The sequence below is a fragment of the Balearica regulorum genome, chromosome 6, assembly GCF_011004875.1.
Source record: "Balearica regulorum gibbericeps isolate bBalReg1 chromosome 6, bBalReg1.pri, whole genome shotgun sequence".
Lineage (NCBI taxonomy): Eukaryota > Metazoa > Chordata > Aves > Gruiformes > Gruidae > Balearica > Balearica regulorum.
This window is the reverse complement of record NC_046189.1, coordinates 24,348,191-24,366,197: the sequence shown is the minus strand read 5'-3', so window position 1 is coordinate 24,366,197 and position 18,007 is coordinate 24,348,191. Positions and strand designations below refer to the sequence as shown.

General features: G+C 41.5%; 1 protein-coding gene across 2 annotated transcripts in view; it reads left to right on the top strand.

Annotated features, from left to right (window-relative positions):
- Positions 1–18,007, top strand: part of SLC4A10 (solute carrier family 4 member 10) — a 192,495-nt gene that overhangs the window by 18,713 nt on the left and 155,775 nt on the right. Inside the window, exon 1 of one of the 2 annotated variants that reach the window (XM_075756817.1) lies at positions 10,462–10,695. The exons of the other annotated variant lie outside the window; for it this stretch is intronic. Within the exon in view, the coding sequence (XP_075612932.1) occupies positions 10,648–10,695 (48 nt within the window). The 5' untranslated portion in view covers positions 10,462–10,647. Of the gene's footprint in view, positions 1–10,461; positions 10,696–18,007 lie in introns of those variants that run through there. 2 annotated transcript variants of the gene reach the window in all.

Here is an 18,007-nt window from a genome sequence, read left to right as displayed (position 1 = left end):
TAGAGGACTGGTACAGACATTGCTGAGCGTAATGCAGTGGCTAGAGAGTGGATTTACATCTGTGTTCTCACGCTTACAAATCGACAAATAATGTGGTATTCGCAGAAATGCCAAAGAGATTACATGTACTAAATGGCTTGTGTGTCTTTTTTTAATCTCATAATGGGCTTAAAGACCCTATAAATAGATGAGATACAGAAGCCCCACAGTCACTGTCTTAGAGATCCACAGACATGCAGATAAGATTTTTCAAGAACTCTTATCAGAGTTCTCTACTGCTCTGGTAAGAGTTTGTACAAATCATTTAATCTATGTGTTTAATGTTACAAAAAATAATTCCTGTAATATTGCCATACTAGTAATTCTCAGTTTTCTCTTTATACTTAGAATTTTAGTCTTATGTTTTTTTCATCTCGAGGAGGAAAGTACAATTGTATTTGAACTTAATTTTCCCTTCTTTTCCCAAGCAAAGGTTTTGAGCTCAGTTATGTGGTTGGTGTGTTTAACTTTGGGCAAAACTGGATAAAAAGTGGAGTTCAGACTTTATGCTGGTATTTACTCTGTAAATGATCTGTCTTTTTTCATGTGTAAAGCAAGACACCTTGTAGGGTTACTCTGACAGTGTTAGATGTGTCAAATGTGGCTATTGGTATCTGAGCAATTTGCGTGAAATCCTTTTGAAGTCATTGGAGAGAAACAGGTACTCCTGGATCATGATTCACCTTAAATGTTTACCTTAGGGTGAGATGAATTACACCTGAGAAATGCCCTTTTCTCTCTATACAATTAGTCTAGATTGTTCATAGAAATTTAGGCTGTCAATGCTGTAAGTATATAATTTGAACTGACTCCAATTTGTTGATCTTCCTCTGTGTACTGGGGGCCCAAAACTGGAGCCATGTTGTTTCAGATGTGGCTTTGTGAGTGCCGAGCAGAGAGGAGTAATCACATCCCTGTACCTGCTGGCTGTGATCTTCCTAATTCAGCCCATAGAGCTGACCCATCCCAGGCACAGGACTCTGCCCTTCTCGTTAAACTTCATGAGGTTTCTGTCAGCCAACTCCTCCAGTTCGCTGAGATCTTCTTGAATGGCTGCCCGGTCCTCCAGTGTATCAACCACTTGTCCCAGCTAAGTGTCTCTCCATGGGCTTCAGGAGGGCTTGTTCTATCCCATCATGTGGGTCATTGATGTTAAACTCTTGAGGCATTAAACAGGATCAGCCCCCAAATTGACTGACTGGAGATGGGCACCACTTGCAGCTGGCTGCAGTTAGATTTTGAACCATCGACCAAAAGGCTCATCCAGCTTCTCAGTGACTATGTGGTTCACCCATCCAGTTCATACCTCCCCAGTTTCTCTGCAAGGATGCTATGGGGGACAGCATCAAAAGTCTTGCTTATGTCAAGGTAGATGACAGTGCTTGCCCTCCCCTTGCCTACAAATACAGCCGTTTCATTATGGAAGGCCATCAGGTTGGTTAGGCCCAACATGCTTGGTTTAGTTCTAAGCTTTAGAACAAATGCTTCGAAGTATGGTTGTGGCTTACAGAATATGTGTCACTAAGAGTTGTGTGTTGGAATTCCCAATATATTTTTATATTATTGTCACTATTATCAAATATAATGAAACAGGGCTCTACCACATACTGTGTAGCCTTCCTAGAGGAAATCTAATGTGGTGAAATTCTTACAAAACCAAGGAATTGTTATCATTGACTTCAGTGAGGCCAGTAATTCAGTAAAGACTTTACTTTCCGTGTCCTAATTATCTGCCTGTTGGGAACCATGGGTGAATTCATTCTCTTTGCAGAACTTAAAAGCTCAAGTAAAAATGTTTCTCTTTAATGATGCTTTACTTTGCTGTAACTATTTCAATATGTATGAGAGAAAGCAATTGCAATTCAGTGGAAATTCTTTCCAAAACCCTATTTTTGACTGGATTTGGCTACTTCACTGAGAAATGCACTTTCATCTGACATAGCCCATTTGACTGTATTGGAGCTGTGCCAGTTTATACCAGCTGCTGGTCTTGTGAAATTGCAAGCCAGGCAGGATCCTGGATTCTGGATCTCAGGTAAGATATTTTTTCTGGAAATGTAGCATGTGGAAAAATAAAAAGGACATGTATTTCTATTTCACTAGTAGGTCAATATTATTATTTTACAGGCAAGAAAATTGAGGTACAACAATTTTTTTTCCCGTATGTAGTTGTTAGAGCAGCAAAACTGACAAAGGTAGTATTTTGAAACATTGGAAGCACTTTTAATGCCAATGCTGTAATTTTTGACAATAACGTGTTACATGTGGATATAGTTTTTGTGAAAAGCCAGTAGAGAGCTAGAAATTAGGAAGCTAGTAAAATAAGCTTACAATGTTATACGATTTCTAAAGTGTTTGTTATAAAAATCTTGTGTATGGCAAAAAGGCTGCCCAGGCTGGAAGGAATGCATGATTAGAAAATACGGTAAGAATTAGTGTTCATTCATTTTTATTTGCTATCTCAGAGTATGCTCCCAGGGGAGGAGAAAATAATCACATCTGCTAAAAGAACTCCATGATACTAGGGCCAGGTTCCTACCAAAGGTGATAGGTAGAGAAGGAGCTAGATTGTCAGCTCCACAAGTTACTTGTAGCACTGGTTTCATTACTGAGTAATTGATTATGTACAATCTAGAGTGGGATTTTTATGGGGATAGTTGTAACTTTAGTGGCATTATTCTCAAAATTTTAAGAAATGGTTGCTGTTTTTTTCATTTTTTCTTTCGTTTCTTCCCTCCCCACCCCCCTCTTAGATGTGACCTGTGTTGAATGAACTTTGTATTCTGAAAACTTGAGGAGGAGGTGGGTACTTTTTCTGCCAGGAGTAATTGATTTCACCAAAGTAGTGTTGCAAACAAACTCCTGGGTTGCCTGCAAATCAAGACAAGGTTGAGAATCCCAGCAGTTGGGATAATGCTTCTTACCCAGGCTGTAATGAGAAAAATGGATTTTTCTTTCATCTAACAGTATTTCCCCTGCTCTGGTGGGGACTGTTCAGTGTCTGACAAGGGGAATATATTGGAAAGTTACTTAATGATTTGGGGAAATACAGTATTAGTACATGAGGTTCTAAGCTCATCAATCAGAAATAAAACACAAGTTTCCTGAGTTTCAGTCTAATCTTCTACATCTGGGTAAAAAAGGACCTTCCTTAATATATGACCAGCCTACAAAAGCTTCATGCCAGCAGCCCTTTGATTAAATGTGAGTTTAGTTGGTTCATCAACAATGCAAGGAAACAAAAAATAAGTCAGGCTTTACTTGTTTTCTGTACCAAAGCAGTTATCATACTGCATTTTTCAAAATATAGCAGGAAAAATGTAATCAGTACAAACTTAAAAAGATACAAGTTTTGAGGTGAGATCTTACTGCCACAGAAGTTGATAGCAGAACTTCCATGGACTCTATGGAGTCAAGAGTTCATCTTTTGTTTGGTATTGTTAGGTTTGTCTGGGTTTACATCAGTTTAAGTACATTTTACAGAAATGTTTTCTTTCATTGTTTTCTTTTTCCTGAAGTGTGAAATTAATGTGTGGCTTTACTTGAAATACAAATACCAGTAAAAGGTTGCAAATAAACCATCTTTTAAAGGTTTCTCTATTAAAGGAATATTTTTCTGATAAATTTGCACTAATCCTAGTCCCTTCATTGTCTGGTTTTGAATATTGTATGAAATTGTTCATTCTGCTTCTAAAATCTGCTGGCAATCTTTTGAATGTGTTTTGTTTTTTGAATTACGAAGGTGGAGAGATCATCTGAGAGATATAAATGACTGAATTAGGTAGACTTCAAACATTTCTACTATGGGGACACTTTAAAATGTATAGGCAGTTCTTTTGTTCAGTTTTGTAACTAAGAAAGCTTAGCTCTGAATATCTGATGAATTTTTGAGAATCGGATCTTAACCGCAAGAGTTAATTTGGGTACCTTTTTTGCTGAAACTGTGAGGAAATCTAGAGTTTACTCTTGTGTACAGAAGCTATTAACCCTGCCTTTGGTGTAAATCTTACTGTTAATTCCATGCTAATCAGATTTTGGAGCAAATAGTGGAGAACCTGGCCTGGGATGCAAATCAGCCTAGGTGTATGTGTTAGGAAAGGTGAGAAAAGCCCATCACTTCCCTGAAGGGGTGATGACTGTGACACTACATTAACTACATACTGTTCTGGTATTCCTTTCATATGCAATCCTGACTTTCTAGCTAGCTGAGACAAAGTCAAGTATCTGTGTAAATTCTCTGTCTAAATCTAACAGCTCAGGCACAACACCGTGCCTGAGCTCTGCACTGCTTCAAGGACCCAGGTGCCTTGCGAGCAGATGAGGCTAGTTCTCACAGCTTGGCGCTTCTGTTTCTGGGATTAACACAGATAGCTTTGGTGTCTTAGGTATACATGCAAAATATTACTGTTCAGAAATAGTATACATCTGAAGACATAGTTCTTTTTATAGTTACCTGAGTACCTGTGGAGTAGCTATTGGCTGAAGTTTTGTGCCTTTTGCTCAGTCACAGTAAGGCCACGTGATCAGTGTGGACTGTTACAGAGGCTGGTAGACCCCTTGCTGAAGTGCTTATAGTCTAAGGCAAGTGACAGACAAAGGATATGATTAGGATTTAAAAGGTGAAAGTAAGTACATGCATTTCATAATATTTACTTTAGTATATATTTATAAATTTCAGAGATTGCAAACAAATAAAACCACAGCCAGCCTCATCCATCTTTCCCAATAATCACCATCTGACCCTGTAGACGCCCTTGTTAGGAACTCTCCTTGTGGTGCAGTGCTTAAGGGAACGATCATGTTCCATCATGTGGAAACCAGGATGATCCGGAGGTCAAAGGCACATAGTCTGGCTTCTGAATGCTGCATTATTCCGCCAAGTTTTGGAATATTGTGGTATTCCTGTGCAAACTGGAATAGGTCAGAGGAGCTATGACAATGGTGGGAAGTCTCCTCTTGCAGCAAGGAATTAGAAGCGCTATAAAGGAAGAGAAGTATTGACACAGTATGTACCTATATAAAGAAAATGTTCCTAATGTTAGAGGACTTCATGGCCTAGAAGTAAGAGATGTAGCAAGATCCAAGGACTTGAAGCTCAACATAGACAAATGTTGGCTTACATCTGTAAGATACATGTTTAGTTACAGTTTGCTGTTAGAATAACTGAGCAAGACACAATATATTATCCCTCCCTTGCAGGTTTTAAATTAAGATAGCTTAATCTTTCTGAAAGATTATTTAGGTCAGTGACTAATCAGGGCCTGATTCAACACGTTTTATTTAGAAAGTCAGATTAAATGGATGATATGTCTGAGGAATTTCTTTCACTTGAAAATAACCCTAGAAAGGGTAGCTGTCTTAATAATTAGCAAGCTAATGTATTGATTCATTTTATGTATTATTTTATTTTATTAAGTAAAGAGTCTTTAATACCTCTTAATTTTATTTTAGATTTTAAAATAGCATTCTGTAGTAGTAACTTGGCAAACAGCAAAAATCAAAGGGCCGGCTTAGAGTCAGAATGCCATAAAATTCATAACCTTTGGTAGATGATCCATTTAGGGGAAAATTAAGGAAGTAACAAATATTTGGTGCTCTTTACCAACACAGATTGTCTCACTGTGTTACAGGAGTTGTAGGATTGGGCTTGTGGACACAGACATATTTCATTGGCACTATTTTTTTTGGCTGAAGAATGTGAGAAGTTATATTAGTGAGACAATTATTAGAATACTTTTTTCCAGTTCTGATGCCAATAAAAAAAAAAGACATTATGTTGCAATCGAAGAATACATCCAAATCAGCACTGAACCTTTTTGGATCATATTTCAAATGAATTAACTTAGAGTCAAATAATTTCAGACAGAGTATATTAGCAAAGGAAGGAGCTATTACTGCTTTCCAATGAAATGAGAAACATAACTGAGTACCACCTGTCACAAAGGCAGTACAATGATCCAGATGGTTATTTATTTTCAGATAGGAAGAATGGAGAGAGGAAAAACTGCTGCGAGAATTGATGGGGTTTTTTTCTTCCCCTTTGTTACCTTCTTGTCAGAATAGTTTCTTTAATTACAGGGAAAAAATTCTTAGGAATAGGTTGTATTGATGGGATGTTGCTTTTGATATCTAAAGGTAGTTCACTTTCTTTTATTAGCATGAAATGCAGTTTGAGAGATCCACCCATTACTATTTCATCTTGTACAATCAATAAGATAAAAATAGAATGAAAAGGATTTTGGCTGTTCGGTAGTGATATCTTTTCCCCCTGAAGCTAAGAAATTAATTTGCAATTTTACTTGAAATAGAAATACCTGTAACAAGCTGAAAATAATCTGCAATTAAAAAAGTTTCCCTTCATTAAAGAAATATTTTTATCATAAATATGCACAATATGAGCATGTGAACTAATGTGTATTGTGCGTGCATTTTATTTACTAGTGCACTTGAAGCTTGAGTTTAGGCAGGAATCAAGAAAGGGCAAACTGATCTAACCCTAGTCCTTTCTGTTTTTTAATATTGTGTGAAATTCTTCACTATGCTGCTAAAATCTACTGGCAACCTTGTTAGATCTGACAGAATACAGGTTGTTTTGGAATTAAGCACATGATGAGATTATTGGACATAGATGTAAATCAGTGAATTAGGTTTCAAGCATCTTTCTACTATGGGGACATTTTAACATAAGTAGTTCTCATGTTCAATTTTATAACTAACAACTATGTAGAAATCAAGAGTTCACCCTTGCTTAGTAGCAATTCCCCTCCCTCCATCTTGGCAGAGTGACATTGTTTTATGCCTAAACTGGGAGAAAAGCCAGTACACCCAGGACATCTTCCTGCAACAGGAATTGTATTCAGAGAAATGGTTTAAATAAAGCTATACTTTGATCACAAAATGAAAACTGACAGAAAGGTATGACAGTAAAAAAGTGAGTGGTACGGGGCGAATAAGTGATGCTAGGCTTCTGTGACAGCTTTTATGCATATATAAAAATATACATATACAAATAGCATTGCATATTTCTATCAGAATACCTTCTTGGGACTTAGGTGGAGGAAGGACTTGTCACTCTTGATAATTAGGGAGTACTCTTCAGGTAGAAAACCACAGTTTTTATTACAATACCTCTCTTAATATGTCTTTGTAAGACCTCCCATGAGCTTGACCTCTGTGATTTTTAGGTCTTTGTTTTGGAGCTGCATCTTATCACACACCTATTTTTGTATATACAGTGCTATGTCAATGATGTTCAAGCCAGTGGGATTTATTTACATCCCTGACCATTTTTATGTCAAACCCAGATAGGTAGGTATATGTCATATGCCTCCAAAATCTATGCTATGCCTCCAAAGTACTTTGAGAATAGGCTGAACCCTCTGGATGTATTTCCCTGTATATATAATACATACTGCTTGTGAACAGATTTTAAGGAATGAAACCCTGTTCAGGGGGGTTTGAAAACAGGGATCAGGTCAGTTTCTGACCTAAACTCACAACATCATTGAACAAGAAAAATATTTCCCCATCGAAGTTTGCTATAGGAATTTCTCATTGTAAAACTAAATGTAGAAGCCCTTGCTATTTCATTTATGTAGTGCACTAAAAATATATAAAGACAAAATTAGAGTCTGACATAAATATGTCACAAAAGTATTTATTTCATTAGCATATCCTAGGTATTCTTAAAATCTTAAAACTTCAGTGTGTTTGCATGTTGTGATTTCACAACACCTGCTCTTCTTGTGTTCAGGTTTCTCAAATTACTGATGACTTGAGAACCTCCTCTTATTTTTTCTTTAGCCTTCATGTACAAAAGCTTGAAAGTATCACCTAGTTGTGTACTAAAAGTCCAAACTTGACACTAAAGCCTGCTCAATCTCATGATTTTAAAGCTAATTCTTTTGGGATGAGAAGTGGCATTACTACTGTAATAGAGTAATAGTGCAAAAGAGAAATTTCTGGACATGTCTGGGAGTATGGCTCACATCAGATGCAGTAGTGACAGAAGCCAACTTGAAGAAAGGGAAACCAGAATTCAATTACAAAGCAATTAGAGGATAAATATATTACTTTCTCTTCATTCTCTCTTTGGTGTGATATACTGCTAGGATGTTCTAAAACAATTGGTATTTTAGTTCTGTTTGATTAAAAATAAACCTTTCAGGTCAGTTCTCTATGTCCTTCCACTTTTGTATGTGGAAAGCCTTTGGCTTTGGACCTTTTGGATTCAACATTTTGGATCTTCGTATTGAAGCATGTTTGTCACAGCTGTCGAAAGAATGACTTGCACTTTGGCTATTAATTTATGGCTTTGTAGCTATGGAGGTCTGTGATATTTTTGTGTGAGTGGAGAAGGATGATACAGAAGGTTTTGGGGAGGCTTGTTATTTAACAGAGTTTTTCTATATTTCATCTATTATTCAGTAATGGTGAACTCCTGACTGTAAAGCACACTGACAACCTTTGCAAAAACAATTACGTGACTGATCCTAACTCTTTTCTTGGCCCATTCACTAACTCATTTGTAGCTTGTGTGAACAGTGCTCATGGTCTTGATCCTGTTTTTCACTGGAAACGTTGGGGAATAGCATTATGTACACAATAAGGTGATACACTTCCTCGTGGTCTTCATAAAATTTAATTTGTTCTTAGTCTGCTTTTGGGGGGGGGTGTGTGTATGTGAGAATGAGTGTGTTTTGGGGGAATCTTTTGGGGAGTGAAAGATGTGTTAATGCCATTAAGCTTTATGTATTTAAGCATCTTATTAAAAAAATGCTGTGGGACAAGCTTGAGATATTTTGACAGAGAAATCTAAGGATGCTTATACTAATTTATATTGAAATAGCTGCCTGTGGACTGAAGGGTTTTGGTCTTCACAGTTTCACAAGTAGTATATTCACTTTAAGTCTTTTTTCTTTAAAGAAGAAAAGTCACTTTAAAACACATTCTCAGCTGCATCATGACTTTTATAGCTTAATTATAAGCTCTTGCAGATAGGGTTTTACTGTGCAAATGCTGACACAGCCTTACCTCTAGTGACCTGAATGGCCTCTTATGTTAATTACTGTAGATCAGTAATCATGTTATAAAAATATGCATCTGGCTTCTGTCCCAGAATCTGGACCACAGTGTTGTCTGTCATTCTGTACAGTGTTACATGTATGTATCACTTTGTACAAAGGCCAAATTCACAGTTGTGACTCAGAAAAATAGCCCCCTTCTTTGTAAGGACTAGCTTTGACTCCCCTTTCCTTTATACTACCTCCCCAGCTCTGTGTCTCACTTGGCTGATGTAGAAATAAATCAACCTGGAAGATCTTTAGGAGCCTTGAAGAACATACCTCATGGCAGAGGAAATTAAATCAGATTTAGCAAAACTATTTATTGATCTACTTTTAGACTGCAAAGGATATCCAAAATGCAGGGAACTGCCTGCTGCTTTGGCAAGGAAATCCATGTTAACAGAGAGATGGAGGTTTACTTGTTAGCTTGTTTTTCCTGGTCAGTTTCTGGTCATTTTGATTCTTACGCACACAGGCTTGGATGGGCATAGTTTTTGGGAGATGTGCTGGGAAGGAATGAATATAAGAAATTCTCTGGCTCAGCTGTCTTGGTAGGCAGCATTGTATTTGTGTCCTTAATAGTACAAGTATTGTGGGGGCTCAGTTGTCCTTATGCTCACTTGGATAGCCAAATTTAGGCTTTGACAACCATTTGTGTAGCTTGTTGGGGTTTTGGCATCGCTGAATGTAACCGCTGAGGTGCAGAGGCAGGTAGACTAGGAGAAGCTAAATGTGTAGCATGTTTGAATGATAAAATTGGGTGAAGAAGGGGATAAGGCTCCTGTTAACTGTATCCAGAAGGATACAGGTGTGTGTTTATGACTTGCAGGTAGAAGGGGGTGATTGGGTGATTTTAGTAGAGAATGGGACAAACCTCTGTTTTGAAGGTACCGTGTCAAAGGGTCAAAGCCTGGCAGGACCGAGCAGAGGATCGCTGTTTTTCAGTGCTCTTCTGATGTGCATCGGGTCAAAATGAGCTTTGGCTCAAGATTGCGCTGAAGCAACAGTTTTGGGGAGACTGTGGCCAAAGTCTGGCGTGAAGTGGTAACTCCCGAGCCGGGTCATGGTGTTGGCAATAGTGGCACTCGGGGGTCTGTATTTGGGGTCCGGTCCCTCCGGCCCCCGCTCCTTCCTCCTCGGACGTCGAGCGCGCTCCCTTTGGGCCGCGGGGACCGGGCAGAACCGGCCGGAGGAAAGGTGCTGTGTGGAGGGAACCGATGGCACCGGCGTGCTCGGGCGCCGGTTTCCAGGCGCAGCTGTGCAGGGCCGAGGTCCGCCTGCCTTTACCGCCCCGCCGGGCGCTGGCGGCAGGATCCGACCGCATCCCGCAGGTGGATCCGGCTCCTGCCTCCCCCCGCGCTGGGGCCGGCCGAGCGCGGAGCCATGTGACTGGCGCGAGCTTCCTGCCTCCGCGCCACCTGATCCGCGGAGGGAGCGCGGCGGAGCGCGGAGCCCGGCGCAGCCCAGCGGCTCCCGCAGCGCCCGGGCAGCGCGCCCCGGCGGGCGGGCGGCGGGGAGGGCGCCGCCGCGGCCCCGCCGCCGCATGGAGACCCAGGACCAAGGGGCGCAGATGGAGCCGCTGCTGCCCACGGTACGGCTGCCGCAGCGCGGCTCCGGCCGCGGGAGGGTGCGACGCGTCCCGCGGGGAAGGCAGCTGGAGAGGGGGTGCGGGGGGCCGCCTGCCTGCCCGCCCGCCCGCCCGCCCGCCTGTGCTGAGGGTCGGAGCCGGTTTCTCGGTGCATGGGGAAACAGGTTCGCTCGCTCCGGTGCCGGGCGATGCGGCGGCGGCGGGGTGCCCGGGCACCAGGGCGCTCGGGGATGGAGCGGTGTGTGTTTGTCCGTGTGTATGTGTGTACGCGCGTCCCGCCGCGGCAAGCACCCTGCCCTCTGGCTCCCTCCCTTTTCTCTCGGTACCCCCTCTCTCCACATCCTCCTGCCTCCGACATCTGCTTTCTCAGGCTCCCCTTCGTCCCCCTGCTCCTCGGCGGTGGGGCAGTGCTGGGAGCGAGCACCTGTGGGCTGCTCCGTGGGGATCCTGCTCGGGCGCTGGGGCGGGTCTGCAGGTCCCTGGCCCCCGCTACTCCCAGACCGCAGAGGAATCCGCCGAGGTCTGGCACTTGCACGGCTGGGTCTGTCTCCTGCCGGATCCCAGTCTCTGCTTCGTGCTGTGGTGTCACAGTTTCTTGTGCTCAGACGTGGAGCGGGTAATCTGTAGGGTTATTGTCGTCTGTGGGGGTACGCGGTGCACCCTTGTCTCTGAGCACAGTGCGATCTCACAGCTGCGGCTGGGCAGTGTTTCCCCAGCAAGTATGAAAGGGGTCAGTTGGTGGGGGGCTCCTTACACTGTTAGATCAGTGGGGACCCTCTTTCCTGCCTGGCCCCTCCCCTGACACAGGGTTTGCAGGCTCACGCAAGGTGTAAGTGTGGGTGTGATCAAGTGATCTTGATCTCATACCAAGATTCTGTTTGTGAATGGTGGTTCCTGCCTTGCCCTGGAAATCAGTCTGTCTGGGGCAGGGAGAAGTCTCTCGTGCATACACAAGTGTCTGACTGTGCGTTCACATTCCTCTGAACACACTGCATAGGTTTGCAGAGGCTTCACTGGCTCCTGAAATGGCTCTGTGTTAGCACAACGAGCTGCACAACGTTGACAGAGCTTGAAAGAGACAAGTCTCAGCTGCTGCGGGTTGATGAGATGCACTTGTGGCCAGCCCGGTGTTCATAGAGTCTGTTCCCATCATCTGTTGACGTGGTCCATTTTGCAATCAGGTGGCAGGTTGCTACACAGTGTGAGGTTATCTCTGGCATCACCTTTCTTCTTGTGGCAGGGATAGTTTTTCCTGTTGCTCTCTGGATACCTTTTATGAATCCTAATTTCTATTACTGCTTTTCCAGTTTCCGATGCTGGAGGAGAAGAAGGTCTGTCTTCACAGCACAGAGTGGCTGCCCAGTTCCTTTCCTTAGAGAGACAATTCGGTGTGAATCCTGTTTCCATCTGTTGTTTGTGATCACTGATTCTGTGGAAGACCTAGTCCTCAGTGTTTCACATCAGTGCGGTAGTCTGCAGTCGGTAGCAGTCTTGCTCATACCTGGCTAGCCTACGTGCTGGTCTCACTTTGTCAGTGTGCATCGTCTCTGGGTGTGTGACGGCCGCTGTGCGGGGAGTCAGAGGAGTCAGCTTTCAGAAGGTGCAATGTGCAGGATTGCTTTGTGCTGTCTGGCTTTAAGTTTTGTTCCTCCAGGGCTGTGCACAGAAATAAAGGCTGTTGCTGTGGTTGAGTGGACCAGAGAAGAGAGTGTTTCTTGTGTGCTGATCAGGGGAGAACTGTCCGTGGTTCCCTCTGCAGCCCTGACTGGCAGAGCCCTACCCACACTGGTGCAGTACCTGTCTGCAGAGCTGCAGATCCCCATCAGTGCTAGTGCTCGTTAAGTTTGTGGCCTGGTTCCCACCTCAACTTACTACAGCTAACTAGTTCAGCAGCTCTTGTGTTTGCTTTAAGTAGGGGAGGGAGACTTCTGTACTCCATGTAATACTTACCGTGGCGCATTCTCTTCCTCAGTCCTCTCTTACTCTCGCTGTTTCTGAGAGGGCCTCTGTGGGTCAATGAGGCAATGTGGCTTTCTTGCCACAATGATGGTAAAGGCACAGCTCCTTCAGTCTTCGTGATTTCTCTGTACTGGTGGCGTTTTCTTGGTGTGTCAAACAATAAAGTGTGTAAATGTGCTCTGGCAGTCTCAGCCTGTCTGATGTCTAGAGCCCTGCACGTGGTAAGTCAGAAATGGCTTTTGCATGGTGGGAGTCTTGTACCTGGAGTCATGGCAGAGTTTAAGGAGCAGGAATTGGTGCTAAGTTCAGTGCTGTTAGCTTGGGAGGTAACGCTGTTACACAGCAGTACCTTTAGAGTACTTCTGGTTTAGGGATCAATCCTCATCTTGACTGGAAACAAACGGAACAGGAATGCAAGCTGTAAAATGGATGCAGTTCTGTTCCCAAGCATTGTCCCAGTTTGGTGGTCTCTGGGTATGAAGAAAAAGGCTCCTAGCTGAGAGAGCTTATTTCCTTCAAGGGCTTAGTCTAATGGCTTTGGTATATTCAACAGAGTTAATCTTTTTTTGTGAAACTGTAACACATGATATGTTTTAATTGTTATTTATAGTAAAAAGATAGCTAATGTAGTCCTTGATTAATTTTATCTTCTAATGGTGCTCAGAGATTGTGAAGCCTCAGTGTGATTTCCAACCAAAATCCCACAGTCTGTACAAAGTGGAATCTATTTTTATTGTAGTTAGTCATGTGTTGTTACTGATTTATTACACACACTTTTAATTAAAAACCCCAATCCCTAGCAATATGCAAAATGATAAAATACTTTGTCGCCTGTGGTTTTGAGGAGTTAAATAATTTCCTTATCAGTTTCTTTTCACAAACTCCTTTTAGAAACAGTTCTTACACAGCGACAGCACCTTTGTTAGCAGTTAGGCTACTGCTCCTCAATTTTCTTGCAGTGTGGCAAAATTTCTGTGTAAATTATTAGAAATCTATTGCAAATTGTCTGTAAGTGCAATATTGTAGAAATAAATGAAAAAGGAAATTGTTCACCTGGAAACAATTTCTTCAAACTGTTCTTGAAAACACAAATACTGTCTTATTTTTATTGTTCAATACATATACTATAATGGTAACAAAATGCAGACTTGTGTGCTTTCTGTATCATCTAATGTTTTATTTATCAGTCATCAAGTGTATTTTTTTCAGTATGATTATTCAGAGTGCTTTAAAATAATTGTGAGTAATTGAAAGATTGCTGAGGAGTCATCATTTGTTTACAGAATGGGAGAAACAATCTGCAGATCTGCTCTACAAAGATCTTTTATTGATTTATAATCAAAGGAGTATATCTTGTTAGTTTGTATACATTGTATTGTATGTAAATAATTTTGCAAATTGTCACTTAAGGCAATGTATTCATAGCAAAAGTTATTTGTAGAGTGTTTCTGTCTGTTCTGAATCTCTCCTGAATGCAAGTAAAAATTGACTTTCCAAACTGGGTTGTTACCTGACAGAGGTTTGATGTTTCAGATACAAGGAGCACGTAGAGACAAAGTGCAGATATTTTTGTTAACTATGTTTATGGTTGGCATGTTGTTTTCCTGTGTTTAGTGAAGGTAACAGTAAACCCCCTGTAAACTTCCTTTCTAATTTCATATTCTCTTGCTTTCCTCATTCAATCTTAAAATTCAAAAGCTGTTTTGTTTTATTTATTTGATTACTTATTTTAAAAATCTGGTAGATATAAGACCTTAAAGCATCACATTGCTGATATGTGTCCACAGATAGATATAATGCATATGCATGCACTGTGGTGTGATATGGTACTTATGTACTAGGTAGATACTGTTTGTATCGAGTACTCTTGTTGCTACTGCAAGTGGCATGCAGTTATTACTACTTAGGCCTCCGTATGTGGGAGAATGGTATAGCGAGATCTTGGGTAGTAACTATTTTTAATGTAGCAGGTGAGTGTGGGAAGCTGCTCACAGTAACAGGCCAAATTCTTTTGCTTTTGTTAATGCTGAGTGGGACCTCCGGCGAGACTTGCAGATGAAATGTATTGCTCATTATTGTGAAATGTATTGCCTGGGGAAGAGAAGGCTCTGGGGAGACCTTATAGCAGCCTCCCAGTACCTAAAGGGGCCTACAGGAAAGCCGGAGGGGGACTGTTTACAAGGGCATGGAGTGACAGGACAAGGGGTAGTGGCTTTAAGCTGAAGGAGGGTAGATTTAGATTAGATATTAGGAAGAAATTCTTCACTGTGAGGGTGGTGAGGCACTGGACCAAGTTGCCCAGAGAAGCTGTGGATTTCCACTCCCTGGAAGTGTTCGAGGCCAGGTTGGACGGGGCTTTGGGCAATGTGGTCTAGTGGAGGGTGTCCCTGCCCATGGCAGGGGGTTGGAACTAGATGAGCTTTAAGGTCCCTTCACACCCAAACATTCTGTGATTAGGAGAATGAAAGGCAGAGCCTGACCCCACAATTTGTGTAACGGTGTTAATTCCCAGTTCACTTCTCCAAAATTTAGCTTTATAGCAACAGTTAAGGCAAGTTTATAGAGACTGCAGGAATGTTGTGATTCTTTTGGAAAAAATACAGAGGCAGTATTACATTTTTCAAAACAAGAGTACTGAGATAATGGCACCATTGAAAATGAAACCCTAAAACTTAATTATAAGTGTAATTTTCAGACTGAGTTGCTGCTTTGGGTATTTTCTTTTCTACTGCCTGATTCCAAGGTCTGAGTGAAGAAAAAAAAAAAATTTTTTTCCCAGGAAAATGCTAGAACAAAATGAAGTATCAATCAGGGATACATATTTCTTTTAAAAAAACCCCCAACAATCCCCTCCCCTTTATATTTGCCAATGTTATAATTAAAAAAGATTTCTCTGGATCATATGGTATGCTGTGGTGTTACTGTTTAAGAATAATTGGCAGCCTGATATATGTTTGTGCAAAAATAAGAAAAGGGTTGAATACTGCGTGGAAATCATCCCACTTTAATGCATCTATGTCTGGTTTAAGTTCTTCCCACTATTTTGACTTGTTAAAAACACACTTTCAATTTCCTCTGCTAATAATTGCATCTTCCCTTTCTACTTTTCCTTTGGGAAAAAAAAAAAGAATCAATTATAAAACAAAATACTTCCACTAACATCTTTTAATGCTTCTTAAATAAGTAATGTTTACAACCTCAGTGGATGAGAGGATTTAAGCAGGTGAGGGAAAACTTAATCCACTGTTAATCGCCTTGAACAATTAGTTGTGTATCTGATATGAGAAGAGAAAGCCATAGGCATAGCACGTTCCTTTCATTTCTGTAATACACTGTAACATATATGTTCAGGTCTGCATCGTAAAAAAACCCCAAACTTTTGAAGAATCATACCCTTGTGATTCCCTTTGCAATAATAATGCCATTTTTATGTCATCCAAATTAACAGAGGACTGAATGCGTTCAGTACAATTTTCAGCGTTGCTGAAGTTGAAAAGTTATTCTCATGAAATGAAAAATAAGCTTTGCATTTTTAAAGATGATTAAAATCCATCCTGCTTCTACAAGGTTGTTGATTAGGATAGGCAAGGTGAAAGTTGGACTAGAGGACAAAGGCAATTGCTAAAAACAGAATGAAGGAGGTGTCTGGGGGGCGGGAAGAAGTTACAGGGTGGGATGAGGGTGAAATTGAGTGTGTGGAGAGCTTTCGACAAACTTGGAGAATTGAGGACGTTATTGCTGACTGTGGTATCAAAGGAAAGAGGGAGCTGCTTAAGTTGCACAGGTAAGAATTGATTTGGTTATGGCACGGGGAAGGAAATGGAGGAACAGAAGCAGGAAAGCCCGCTCATGGCCCTGTACAGCTGGGGCAAAACAGGATCTTGAATCCTGATTCTTACATATCTTTGCTGATTTCCCTGGCCACCTCCTGAGCCTTTTTACGTTGTTTAGTTACCTATTTACGTTGCGAAGTTGATTATAAATAGGTTTTGGAATTCAGTGGAGATGTGAAAGATCTGGTAAGATTTGCAAGTTCTCAATTTTAATCAAACGGAGCAGGAACTTGCTGCAGAGAAACAGGCACATTAGCATATTTAGGAGAAATGAAGTCTTTGAGGTACATGAGGTAATATTTGGCATTTGTAAGGTATTAGCTGGTTAGTACAGTACTACGTGCTGTGTTTCAAGAAAAGAATAGCAATTGTAGAGCAATTCAAGAACAACCACAAAAATGAGCATGGGTCTAAAGAATAGGAAAGAAGATTTGAAGAAACTGGGATTCCTTAGCCCAACCATGAAGACGTGCACTTTTAGTATGTAAAAGGCTGCTGCTGCAAAAAAGACCAGTTTCTTATATCCCTACTGAATAGGAAGAGAAGGGGAGGTTATGGGACAGTGTTAAAAGGATGTTAAGAAAACCTGTCAAATGCTAAGGATAATGAATCATAGAATCATAGAATGGTTAGGGTTGGAAGGGACCTGAAAGATCATCTAATTGCAACCCCCCTGCCGCGGGCACGCGGGCAGGGACACCCTCCACTAGACCACATTGCCCAAAGCCTCATCCAGCCTGGCCTTGAACACTTCCAGGGATGGGGCCTCCACAACCTCTCTGGGCAACCTGTTCCAGTGCCTCACCACTCTAACAGTGAAGAATTCCTTTCTAACATCTAATCTAAATCTACCCTCCTTTAGCTTGAACACATTACCCCTTGTCCTGTCACTACACTCCCTGATGAACAGTCCCTCACCATCTTTCCTGTAGGCTTCCTTCAGGTACTGGTAAGCTGCAATTAGATCTCCCCTTTTCTCCAGGCTGAACAACCCCAACTCTCTCAGCCTGTCTTCATAGGAGAGGTGCTGCATCCCTCTGATAAGCTTCGTGGCCTCCTCTGGACTCTCTCCAACAGCTTGATCTTCTTCTTGTACTGGGGCCACCAGAGCTGGATGCAGTACTCCAGGTGGGGTCTCACAATGAAGCAGTGGGACAAATTGTCTAGTATATTTGTGGAATCTCCATTATCCATCTGTGAGATCAAGTAAGACAAATATCTGACAGAAAAGATGCATATACGGTTATTGCTGCTTTAGGGCTGAGTGATGGACTAGAAGACCTCATGAGATCTCCTCCAATCCTATCATTCTTGTCTTTTTGGAAAGACTGTTTTATAGATGGATGATATATTATGTGCCAACTGAGGAGAAAGGAGCAGTTTACCCAGATTATAAATGTTGATAACTTCAGTTGAGTCCACCTGAATCTTGAATTTACTATAAATATTTACATTTCCTATAAACCCATTAAAAGAGTATATTAAAAAGATAGATGCCTACCATTCATCCAATTTTGTGATTG